The sequence below is a fragment of the Manacus vitellinus genome, unplaced genomic scaffold (genome assembly GCF_001715985.3).
Source record: "Manacus vitellinus isolate BGI_N305 unplaced genomic scaffold, ASM171598v3 scaffold_105_pilon, whole genome shotgun sequence".
Lineage (NCBI taxonomy): Eukaryota > Metazoa > Chordata > Aves > Passeriformes > Pipridae > Manacus > Manacus vitellinus.
Window position 1 is genome coordinate 252,045 of NW_021938824.1, and position 12,600 is coordinate 264,644.

At 49.9% G+C, this 12,600-nt stretch overlaps 1 protein-coding gene across 1 annotated transcript in view; it reads right to left on the reverse strand.

Annotated features, from left to right (window-relative positions):
* Positions 1-12,600, reverse strand: part of AAK1 (AP2 associated kinase 1) — a 77,011-nt gene that overhangs the window by 39,545 nt on the left and 24,866 nt on the right. Inside the window, exons 4-10 of the mRNA XM_029963909.1 lie at positions 10,442-10,485; positions 7,456-7,577; positions 5,935-6,016; positions 3,961-4,093; positions 2,636-2,739; positions 1,578-1,657; positions 88-247 (exon numbers count right to left, since the gene is read on the reverse strand). Of these exons, the coding sequence (XP_029819769.1) occupies positions 88-247; positions 1,578-1,657; positions 2,636-2,739; positions 3,961-4,093; positions 5,935-6,016; positions 7,456-7,577; positions 10,442-10,485 (725 nt within the window). The remainder of the gene's footprint in view (positions 1-87; positions 248-1,577; positions 1,658-2,635; positions 2,740-3,960; positions 4,094-5,934; positions 6,017-7,455; positions 7,578-10,441; positions 10,486-12,600) is intronic.

The window sequence follows — 12,600 nt, forward strand, 5'->3', positions numbered from 1 at the left end:
CAGAAAACCCAAAAGGGTGTTAGATCGAGGTGCAGCACAGCCCTGGGGGGCACAAGGTCCACAGGAAGCACAGGGGGAGAGAGCGGCCTCACCTTGGGGCTGAAGGGCTGCCGGGGCCGTGGGTCTCTTCCTGGGCGTCAGGGCTGGCTGGATGGGCAGGATCCCAGGGTTGGGCTGGGTCTGCCCTGCTTTAGGTCTCTGCCGGGGGGCTATGGATGTTTCTGTCGTGGGGATGGGATCTGTGAGCCTGGGAAGAAGAAAAGGAGAGCACTGAGAGCACAGCCAGTGCATGGAATACACACCAGGTTAAACACTCCTCCACACTCCAGCTGGGTGTGCCCAGGAAAGGGGAAACACTCGTGGGCATCTGGACACACCACGCACAGCAAAACCTCCCAGATGCACTCACAACAATTAACCCAACACTGTCGCTCTGACTTCTCTGCCAGCTGTGGCATCTTCTCCTGTTGGACAGCTGGGACTTGTCAAAACCACTCAGTTCATTCAAATATTTGATACAACATATTGTTAAATCCACTCGGAGTTCTGAGGGAGCAGATGAAGGACACAAATCAGCTCAGGAGCAGCTGGTACCTTTGGGCAGGGTTGTCTAAATTGCCATCTTTAGATGCACCTTAACTTTGGTACGTTTACCCCAGAATGGGGTCATTGGACTCCTCTGAGTTTACTGAGCTCCAAAAATGCAGAGCAGGAGAGAGAAGCAGCCTCTGCCCTTCTGTGGATACAGTGGCTATGACAGGAGATTGTTCCTGACACCTCACTGACCTGACCAAAGTGAGAGTAACTGCACTCAGTTATGAACCCAAACACACCGTGCTGGGACTGGCAGACGGGAGACATCCCATTTCAGAGCCTGAGGAGAGCAGCTGGTTTTGGAGTGCCCACTGTGCACTGCTCACTCTGCACCAACACCACACCCGAGCTTTGTCCAACACAATTTACAAGTCTCAATCACAGAACCACAAGCAGAGCAAGCAGCAGCAGGAGAGGATAAAACCCACAGAGTACAGTGGTTTCCCCACTAACTGAGCGCTTCAGATGGAAGCAATTGGGCTTTTGTGTTTTCCCCCAAAGGAATCACAGGACTCTTGCAGAAATCCCAGTCATTTTGTGCAGTAACTCCTGGCTCAGGTTATGGTCTGTCGAGGGTCAGACTCAGCCACAGTCCCTGCAGATCTCTCAGCAGATCTGTGTTCTCTGGGGCCATTCCAGGCCCGCTGCAGTCTCTGCCCTGACTCTGCTCTCAGGTATTCCCGTGCCTCTGGAAGGATGGCATGCTGGATCCATCCAGGTGCAGGAGCTCCAGGAGCTGCTGTGGAGCAGTGCCTGGGGCACAGAGAGCTGCTGAGTCCTGCTGAACATCCCCCAAATCCCACCCCCTGCAGACAAACCCCCCCATATCTGCATCTGCTGCCCTCAGATCAGAGAGCCCAGGGTCGTTCCTGCTCTCAGGACCGTGGTGTTTGTCCCCAGGGGAGCAGCAAACACACCCCTGCTGATCAATAGAGAGAGACACGACAGGCACAACACAGAGGGGAGCACAAAGCAGGGGGTACCTGGCCTTGGGCTGACTCTTCTTTGCAGCAGCTTCACTTGCTTTAACCGGGTCTGGGAGTTTAGCAGGGATTGGAGAGTTCTGCAGATCCCAAAAACACCCAATTTGGTATTGTGAGGGCAGAAAACAGTCAGAAATAATTTGCAAAAGCATCATAATAAAACAGGGAGATTGGGGGATCCTCAAAGCAATTTTTCCTCATGCTGGACACACGACAAACTCCTCAAAGTTCATGTCATGGGAAGACAGTAGATTGGGAGAGTCTTTACAAGGGGGAAAAGAAAAGGTTCATCTTTTTGACCATTTACTACACAGGGAACACGAATACGAAGGTTCATAGCACAACCTGGGCATTTTTAAAAGAAAACCTGGGGGACAACAGCAACAATATTTATTAATAATGCTATAAAACACAGGCATAATAGTACCAAAACCATCTCTTATTCATAAAGACCATAAATAACCACCTGAACATGGGGAGAAAAAAGCAGGTTTCTATTTACATGGAAACAACAAAATAAAATGTCTGTCACAGGTGTCCACAACACCGTAAGAAAATAACTGTCAACTCTATTTTTCAGTTGAGCCTCTAAGAACACACTGAGAAGGGGCAGATGGCTGTGCAAGGACTGATGCAATTGAAATACAAGTCCCAGCCAGCCAACAGACCCCAAACTGCTGTGTTTAAACCCAACTGCACCCAAACTACACACGCTGTGACGAGTGTGCCTAGAAATCAAATTGGTTTCCCAAGCATGGCCTAATTTTCCATGTTCACATGCACAAGATCTCTTGGTTGGCCTCCCACTTGGTGACTGGGTGAGGAGGTAAATCAGGGACAAACAGGAATAAGTAACATATGAAAAACCCTGATTCCTGCCCTCATCCTCCCAAAAATCTAAATCAAACAGCACTGATAATTACAAACACAAAAAAACCTACTCTCCTAATTGCAGAACTGGGGAACAACCTACAGAATACAGCAAAATGTTCAGCATTGAGCAGCTGCCCCCCAGTCTCCTCCCACAGAGGCCCCCCTCAGTCCCCCCCTCCGCTCACCTGGACGTTCTGCACTGGGCACTCCTTCTTTGCCAGTTTGAATGCAAAGTAGGAGACCTGATAAATGTCAGGTCTCTTATCAGGGTCTGGCTCAAGCATATACCCTGGAAGAGGCAGAGATGTGACATCAGAAACAGAGCAGACAGATGCACATGAGCCAGCTGTGGCAGCTCCTCAGACTGCACAGAATGAAGGAATTTCTTGGGATTGGGGTGGGGAGGCCCTGGCACAGGATCCCAGAGGAGCTGTGGCTGCCCCATCCCTGGGAGTGCCCAAGGCCAGGTTGGACAGGGCTTGGAGCAACCTGGGACAGTGGAAGGTGTCCCTGCCATGGCAGGGGATGGGACTGGATGGTTTTAAGGTCCCTTCCAACCCAAACCATTCCGTGACTGTACATTTGGTACGAGCAGGGCTAACAGGGTGCTCTGCCTCCTTCAGAGCACCTGGTCAGGTCAGGGCTCAGCAGGGCTGAGCTGCTCGTGGGCTCAGCTGGGAACAGGGCAGGACAGACAGCCAGGATGGACCAGGACACGTTTTCCAACACAGCTATGACCAATCTGCCTCCAGGGCAAGGAGGGGAAATGCTGCCTGCTCAGGGAATAGCAACTGGGTTTGACTTTGTACTTCCCAGTAAACCCACGGGAGAAGAGCTTGATCCAGCCCCGGTGTGTCAGGGGGGCAGGAGGACAAGGCAGCCACAGACACCACTGCACAGATACCCCACATGAGCAAAGAAAATACCAGGCTGCTCTGCAAACACATCCAACTCTGCATGAGTCAAGATTGTGGCTAGGAAGAGAAAAAATCAAATGCTGTGCTGGAAACAAGAGAGCTGCCCCAGCTTTGCCAAGAGTAGTGCATTGTACACTTAATTACACATTCACTCTAGTCAGTGGGTTATTTATAAATCATTTCAGTTCTGCTTCCCAGTTCACAGAAGATGAATTCTTATCACTAGTCTAAGTCACTGTGGTTCTTTTCAGTTCCTTATCCAAACAGATTTATTACTGGAGAAATACGTTTCTGCATAAATAGGCTTATTGTGCAAGTTCCTGTAGGACTCAAACCAAACGGTTGTCTGTGTTCCTGCCCTTCCCCAGAGCTCACCCCAGCCTGGCCAAACAGAAACCCCTTTGTCACAGCTGGCCCTCCAAGAGTGATCTCCTAAGCTTCTAAAAGGTCACTTTAACCAACCCCTGGGCAAGCAAGTCTCCTAAAAGGAGGGGAGAAGTGCTGGTTTTCCTGTGGGAGCAGGGAACACGAGAACAGAACAGCTGTGCTGGGTTTTGGCCCCTGGGAGCTGCCTGTCCCTGTCAGCCACTCACGGATGAGGCAGTGCATGTCCTGCGAGTGCCGCGAGTTGTCCGGGATGGTGAAGGTGCCGTCACAAATGGCCACCTGGCTCTCCCCAAAGGGCAGGGTGAAGTAGCACAGCTTGTACAGCAAACAGCCAAGGGCCTGGGGAGAGAGAACAGAGCAGGGACTGAGCAAACAGCCAAGCACAGCTCAAACACCACGGCACAGACAGGGAGGGGGCTCCAGCCTGGGTATCCAAGTCCTGTGTGATGTCAGGCCTGCACCCAGCACCCCTGGGATGGACCTGGAACACGGGTACAGGGCAGGACACACCCATGGAGAGCTCGGCTCTCCCCTGTTAGGGAGACACTGCTCTGGGGGACTGTGTATCATCAGCCCCACAGGCTCCACAGAGCACAGCCCTTCATGTCACTGAGCAGGCAAAGCCTCTTTCTGCCACACACTGAGAGGAAAAAGCAAAGGAACAGCACAAATAAATGGCAACCATCATCATTAATACATTTATTCTGACAAAGAGAAGCCCAAACTGTTTCCAAGCTTAAGTTCAAACAACCTTTCAGCTGTTCTAAATAAATGCCAGGGAAATACAGCTCATTCTGCAGCCTGCCAGGCTGTACCACCCTTCCCTCCACTGCCGTGCTGCTTTTGGCAGCAAGAACCACCACCTATTGCAAAAGAAAACACAATTTCTGCACAAAGGGCTAATTATGAAACACTCCCACCACCTCAGAGGGGAGAATAGGAAACATTTCCTAATCCTAAACTAGTCATCATCAGCTCATCTCCTCTGTCACAGGGTTTCTCAATTAAACTGCTCTCTGGTTTACAATCACCTCAGCAGGTTTGAAGGGAAGGGAGGTTTTCAGCAGGACAAGCACTGGAACAGGGCTGGAAGCTGAGGCTCCCTATGCCCACCAACACACACACTGGTCTGGACACTCCAAGGGTCACAGGAACAGAATTCCTGCCATGCCAGGAAGAGCAGAGCCCCTGGATCTCCACCTTTCCCATTATCAGAGGAAGGAGTGCAAATCCTGGCTCTCCTCAGGCTGCCTCTGAGGCCCAGACTGTCCTTTCACAGCTGGACCTTCCCTCTCCACTCCCACCCAGTGCTGTGCCTGATCCCACAGATCCCTGCTGAAATGTGCTCCCACAGGAGCTGCTGCTCCCAACTCCAGCTGAGCTCCCTGAGAGCAGGGGACTCTTCCCAGCAGGTGTCACACCAGCAATTTTCCCTCTTGTACATGCACAGCTATTGTACATCAAAACCCTTTTTCTGCTTCTGCTGTGTTACTTCCTAGCTCAGGGCTCCAGAAACCACACAAACACGCTCCCAGTTACCACTTTAAACACTTCCAGACACATCTGCTGAACTGCCTCTACGCTCCAAACAGCACAGACTCTTTTCCACCACTGTCCCACTCGAAGGGAAGCCTTCCCCCCTGGATCAGGTTAGCCAGGAATGGATTCCACTCCAGCTGGATTCTGCTCTCGCCATGAAGAGCACGGCAGGATTGCCCTGATCAGCAGGAATAGCAGTGCAGGAGTTTGGCCTTTGGCCAGTTTGCCAACCCAGCCCTGTGTTACACAGGATCAGCCACTCCTGCTGTGGGGAGCAGGTCCATTTGCTCGGGTTTCTACTCAGTTCTGAACAGTAACCTCTATCTCACATGCCTACACCCCAACCCAGGCACGAGAAACTAAAATATTCCAAATTTTCTGCTTTAACTCTTCAGATATGAAATCAGGTTTGCCCTGTTCAGTCCTGGAGCTTCATACATAAATTCAAACCACACGAGAGGAGCACACACATCTCATCCAGCAGCCCCCCTGCTCAGCAGGAACTCAGACACATCAGCAGAGGAACTCTTCATTCAGAAATGCCCAGGCTCTTCAGGAAAGCAGGTTAGCCCAGTTTCCTGCCCTCATGGCAGTGAAGCAGCTGCAGCCTGGCTGGAGGTGTCAGTGGTTTCCATACGTACCCATATGTCTGCTTTTGTGGTGATGAGTTTGCCACTGTACAGGTTGACCATCTCTGGTGCTCTGTAGGATAACGTAGTGTACCTGCAGAGAAACATCCATCAGGGAGCTCAAAAGGGGTATCAGAAGCATTTTCACCGTGTCACAGTTCCAAATACATCCAAATTCTCTCTTTCCCTATTCATTTTATGGAAAAAGATACTAAAGATATCTATTTAAAAAAATCTTTAACAGCATCATGTGCTACATACCTCAAACACTACCTCTACCTCTAACAGTAAAACACCCCTGCAAACTGCCCTGGAAAGCCAAAACAGTAACCACAATCCATTCTAAAACAAGGAATTCACTCACAAAAATGCACAGTCATTTTATGAACTACAACAGAAATATTCAAGGATGCAAAGTATTAACAAGGTCAGTAATCAACTGTCCTCTGCAGTGTCCTCACTGCAGGGCTGTGGCCAACTGTATCACAGATTGTAACTGAATATGTGGCTCCTAAAAAACAGATTTCACACCAGGACTCCTGCTCAGAGCCACTGTAAGCAAGGGAAGGGCCATTGTGTACCTCAAACCAGAGCTGGAATCTGCCTCATCTGATCAGATCCCCACAAACAGGAGAGCTGGAAACTGCACCAGAGTTTAAGAGACTCTCCTGATGAGATTTCCTATCAGCAAGTCTGTAATTTCTGCTGTGGCACTTTGCCTGCTGCTTACCTTGATCACAGGAAAGCATCACTAAAGGCAGAGGTTTTGTAGGCTTAAGGGTACAAACAGGGCATTCCAAAGGGACTGCAACACTGGATTAGGAGAGCTCTGATGACTCCAAACAAACAAATCTAGGAAATCCAAGCAGGTGTAGCTGCATTCTAACAAAAAGGAGGCTCTGCACACATCTCTAACCAGCCAGGATGTTGTACTGACAGAGATGGCAAGTTGGCAGCAGTGATGTTGTTAAAACTAAAGCAAGACCAAGGACCAGGAGTGTGCTCCATCCCTGATCCAGGTCCTGCTGAACTGCAAGGGAAGTCCCCTTTGCAGAAGCACCCAGGAGCACCAGATGCTGCCAGGACAGTGTGGATGGGACAGGAGAAGGAGCTGGATTAAACCCCTTCCAGGGCTTGACACTTCCCATGCAGAGCCGAGATAGGGCCCTGAGTCATTGCACGGGTTTGTGAGGAAGGACAGGGATTGTGTCATCCCTGCCTGGCAGCTCAAAGGAACCAAGAGAGATGAAGGACAGAGACAGAGTGACCCCACACAGAACAGAACAGGTCACTGCCTGCAAGGTGGGGCAGCTCCTCTGCATTACACACTCAGTCCTTCAGCTCCAAAGCAATTACATCAAACTCAATTTACTGTTCCACCTTCCCCCGGGCACTCATTTACCTGCAGCACACACTGCCATGCAGCACGGCCAAGCTGCTGCAGCAGGCCTGAGCAGAATTCATCCCAGCACAAGACAAAATTATCCTTCAAACACAAACTAGGCCCGAGCTGAAAAGGCAAAGCACACTTACTTTTTGATCTCCTCCTCGACCGCGTTCACCCCCTCCGTCTGGGGGTTCTGGAATTTGTTGGTGGCACTCCCGAAGTCACACAGGACATAGTGGCCACGGTCGTGCAGCAGGATGTTTTCAACCTACAAGCATCACAGACAGACACAGAGTCACTCAGACACAAAAAATATTCCGGGTTTTTTTTCCACAAGCCAAGGTTTTCAGTGCCTGAAGACGTCTCAGACACATCTGACATGAAGGCGTAACACGACAGCAAAGCAAACAGGCATCGAGCCTCTGCCACAGCCCCTAAAATAGAAGTCAAATGATGGAAGCACAGTTGTAACACTGTCTTCCATTCTGCCACCCCTCCCTTCTCCTCCTGCAAGCACACTTCTGCCTCTGCCAGGACTACCAGGACAAGAACAGTGGCCTGGCATCTCTGGTGCTCAGTGTCCTTGTGCTGCTGTGCCCCTGCTCTGGCATCTGAACGGGGGACAGCAAATCCAACTGTCCCCAGCTGTGCAAAGGGCTGTCCACGGGACAGAGAGGAGGCAAACCCATGACAGCACACACACTTCTGTACTGTATGAAATTCAAACACATCTCTAGGCCTTTGCTTGCACTCCCCCTGTCCCTGAGGGTGTCGTTCCAAAATGCTCACACTTTAGGTGCCCCTTCTCAGAAGGTGTTGGGTACCCCACAGTCCCTGAACAGGGGCTGGAACAGCCAAGGTTCCTCCAGGCTGCTGAGATGATCCCTTTCCCTTCAAATATTATATGGTACCTTGAATCAGGCAACTGAAACAAACACCTGGGACAGTTGAAAAAATAAATAAAATCAGCAGAAACACTGCCTTTCCCTCAATACTCACACTTAATCATGCATTAACAAAAACCTAGCAAACTGCCTGAATGTTTCAACACAGACTTAAAACGTGTAAAACCCCGGGTTCAGATCTCTGCTTCGGCAGAGCAGCCCTGTGTTCCCACTCCTCATCTGTACAGAGGCATTAACAGCATGTTCTCTCGAGGGAACACACAATTTTTCATGTCTTTATCTTCAATCAGTGTCAAATGCTCAGATACAACAGCGAGATAAGACACACTGCTCACACAGTTCAGAAAAAAAACCACATAAGCGTTTGCTAACAAAACCCTTTGGAAGTGGAGCTCCCCACTAAGGATGAGCCTTACAAGAAGGAAAGAAAAAGGAGGAGTCAGCATTTTAAGCATCAGAAAACGCAGCCAAATTAGAGCAGCTGAGGGGGAGAAGGCTGGCTTGGAACCAAGGGTTAAACACCCCCCTTCTCCCCCTGCCATCCATCTGCTTTGAATAAAGCACTGCACACAGATGTTCTCTCCAGCACATCCACACTGACTGTTATTCCCTCTTCCCTGCAAATACTCCTCAAGCATTGCCAGAAGAGTCCTCCCTCTTTATCTGGTTGAGAAATCTGAGGTGATTTTTCACTGAAACATCCTACAAGGTTTGTTAAACGTCAGCACTGGACTATCCAGCAACCAGGTTTGGTCAGTAACTGCCAGCAAAAGGAAAAAATAAATACAGCAAAACAAAGCTCCTGAATCACTGCTACTGCCTGCCAGGCCAGAGAAAAGCATCTTTAAAAGGAGTATGGAGGTGTCTTCTTCTGGTCAAACTCCCAAAAAGCTGCACTCCAGCTCCCAGCACTGCTGAGCATTTACAACTCTGGTTGCAACCTTCGACACAAAGTCAGACTTAGACCCCAAACAAAAATCTTTAAGGGAAACAATGAGTTGCTTTAAGTTTTGTTGATTACAGAGCGTAGCTTCAGTCTTTCCAAACTAAATGCTTCTTTGCTAAAACAGAACTCAATATAAAACCCCCTGCACAGACATGCTGGGAAAGGATAAGGACTGGGGCTTTAAGTAGTAAATTCAACACCCATTACCCTCTCCTGAGAGCAAGGGCTTTAAGGCAAGTATTCCTAAGCTCAGGTGGTGATTTGGGAGGGATGCATGACCAGGGCACACTTCCTGACTGCTTTCCAGCACCTTCAGATCTCTTCAGAGATGTTTCAACTGCCCTTTCTCCCCTGGCACCGCTCACTGTTCCCCCCTGACAGCTCATGGAGCATTTCCTGGCACGGAGAGAAAGCCACGTGGAACCTCAGAGCACTGACTGATTTTGGCACAGGAACACTCCAAACATGGCCAACAGGAGGGTTTTACCATTACAGGACTGAACAATTCTACATATCACACTCCACAGATCCAGCCAAACAAATCCCAGGCTTGTTGGTGGCATCAGGGCAAGACTTGGCATTCCAAAGAGTGATGGAAGGCAGAGAGGTGACAGCAGCACAGTGGGACTGTCTGATCACACCACACAAGGGCTAAGAGGAAAGCAGGTGAAACTAAAGCCTTATCCTGAGAGCACAACCCCCTGGGCATTGCAGAAAGCAGGGGAAGGAAAGGAGAAAGAGGTTTGCATCAACAGCATCCTCTGGGCTGCCTGACACAGTTTTTGGTGCATCCTGCTGTGTAGCTGCTACAAGGGAAATCATCTGCTCATCTGCCATCCAGTCACCTGCTCCTGGAACCGGGGGGTTCAGACCACCAGAAGCACCACAGGTAGAAATGGGTGCAGAAATCCAAGCTGGTTCTAAGCTGGTGCTCTGAACAACAGGAGTTATGAGATGTGAGATTGGAAAGACGAGGTTAAATATAAAATAAGCCACGCAAACAACTGCCCCAGGTACGGGGTAGTTGTGTAAATCAGGATCATCAGCCCTAGGCAGATTTTGCCCTTCCTCCACCTCACTAAACCCTGCTCCTCTGGGGTCTGACAGGTCTAGTTTCTTACCGAGATTCCAACACAGCAGCAGAGACTTCCCAGCCAGGGTGATATAACATTGCCATAAGGTTTGGCCATTTGTTCTGCACTGTCAGAAGGCCTAAACTAAAGATACAGGAATTGATCTTACCCCAGAAAGGAGAACAAAAATAAACTTTTTAGGACTGACCTGCAGCAGCAGCGGCCCATGAACCCTAAGGGTGAGGAAAGTCCCTGCAAGAGCCAGTAAAGATTATACTGCCAGTGAATCCTCCTCAGAGGGGTCCGGATTGGGGCACCAGCAGCACACAAGAGGCTTCTGCATTTTAGGGAAAAAGCTGCATCAATATACCCCTGGTTTTGTGGCAACCAAAGCAGAAGAAATGAAACATCCCAGCCTGAACTGGCAGCTGGCACAGCACCTGAGTTACTCAGACCAGGCAGGAAAACCTTAACACACAGGGGTGACACGGGATCCTCTCGTGGCCCTCACTCGCAGTGAGATGGCCCCTTTCACCTACAGAAACTCTGGGGAAAGGTGCTGTTGTCCCTTGGTCACTTCCCACCAGGGAGACTGTGCCAACAGGAGGTGGTTCTGCTTCAGGCAAAGGCTGTTGGGTTAATTCAAAACCAGAGCCACAGGCCACTGAGACTCCTCCAGCTGCGCTTGTCTGAAAGGGCTGAGAGCTCATTCACAGGATCCCTGCTGCTGGCAGGAACCTCCAGCACCAGAGTCACATCAAAGAGCTGCAAGGCAACAAAAGGCCTCCAACCCCCAGGCAGCTGCCTCCAAAATCAACATCTGCGCCCTCTTCAGCAGGGTTGTGTTCACCCCAAGAAAACACCTAAGGATGGACACCCTCCTTGCACCCAGAGCCTGTACAGATCTTCTTTGGCCCTTAGTCTCTCTTGGCTTTGCAACTCCCCCTTGACAGTTTTAACTCAAATAAAGTCAAAATATATATAAATCATTAATTCTGCATTCGTGCCTAGATCCCCAGAGGTCCCCACGACAGAAATAGTACACTATTCAACCAGAAAATGATTCCAAGCAGAGAAGAGCCAACTCTGACTCTGGGCACAGCTTACCAAGAGCCAGGCCTAGCAAAACCTCCCCGATCTAGGCAGTGGGAGCTGGCTATCAGACCCCAACAGCCCATTTCAACTGCAACTCAGGGCAGAAAGTAACACTCAACTCACTAACCCAGCACAGATGTCCCAGATTCATTCCCAGGCCACACAATGAGTTTGTTCTTTGTGAAAAACCCCAGGGATTCACTAGAAAGGTAACAGCAGGGGTTGATGTCAGCTGGAGAGGTTCCTGTTCCTCAGAGGATGAGGTTCCTCATCCTCTCATCCCAGTTTTCCTGGCCTACACAAACTTCTGCAAGATGCCCACAGACTTTACCAGCTCTAAACCCAGGCCTCAAACTGATAGGAGACCACCTGTTTCCCTCTGGAAAAACCCACACAGGAGTTATTTCTCTGTCCAAACCGACTGAGCAGTGGGGTCCCCATCACTTCCAACGTGCCCACCCACCCCAGCCCCCGCGGATTCCTGCCCCTGCCCCACCTGGCTCTCCCTGGCACACGGGGCATCTTTGGCTCCCACAAAACAATGCGGCACAAACAAACATCTGTGAGGGCTCTGAAAATAGAACCTGCCCCACAAAGCACATCTGAATTTCAAATCTGCTCAGCAGCCTCCTTCCTTCTTGGCTGAATATTTTATTCCGGCATTTTACAAGCTCGTTGAGAGGAAAGGGAACATCTTTTTGTTTGCTTGATTACAGGCATGGGATTTTTCCCAAGCTCTCCTTGCAGGCCCAGCCCTGTTCCCAGCTAAGCATGCACAGTTTTACAACACACTTCCATGGTCAGGGCTCTAGAGGCCAGTTCCAAAAGCTCCTAACAACTCCTGCCCCACGGCCAACACCTCCTTTTAATGTGGGTCCAGGTAACAACCTCATAGCATATTTTTTGTGAACAACCTTAAATCATCCAGGGCGTTTCAGGGGGTAGAAAGTCACTGTGAATAATTCATCAAGTACACTCTGGCACGTGTGCAAACCAGAATTATTCACAAACATTTGTGTTTAAAGAGATCTATAGATGGTAAACATATGGTGAGCAGCAATGAGAGGCTCATTTCTTTTTTTATCTTCCAATAGAGAGGTGTATTCATGCCCACTTTTCCTCATTACTAACGAGGGAAGCACAGCACTGGCACTGGCGTAGGCAGCAGGCAGACAGTGAGGATCACAGAATCACAGAATGTGCTGAGTTGGAAGGAACCCACAAGGATCATCCAGTCCAACCCTCAGCCCTGCACAGGCCCATCCCCAAGAG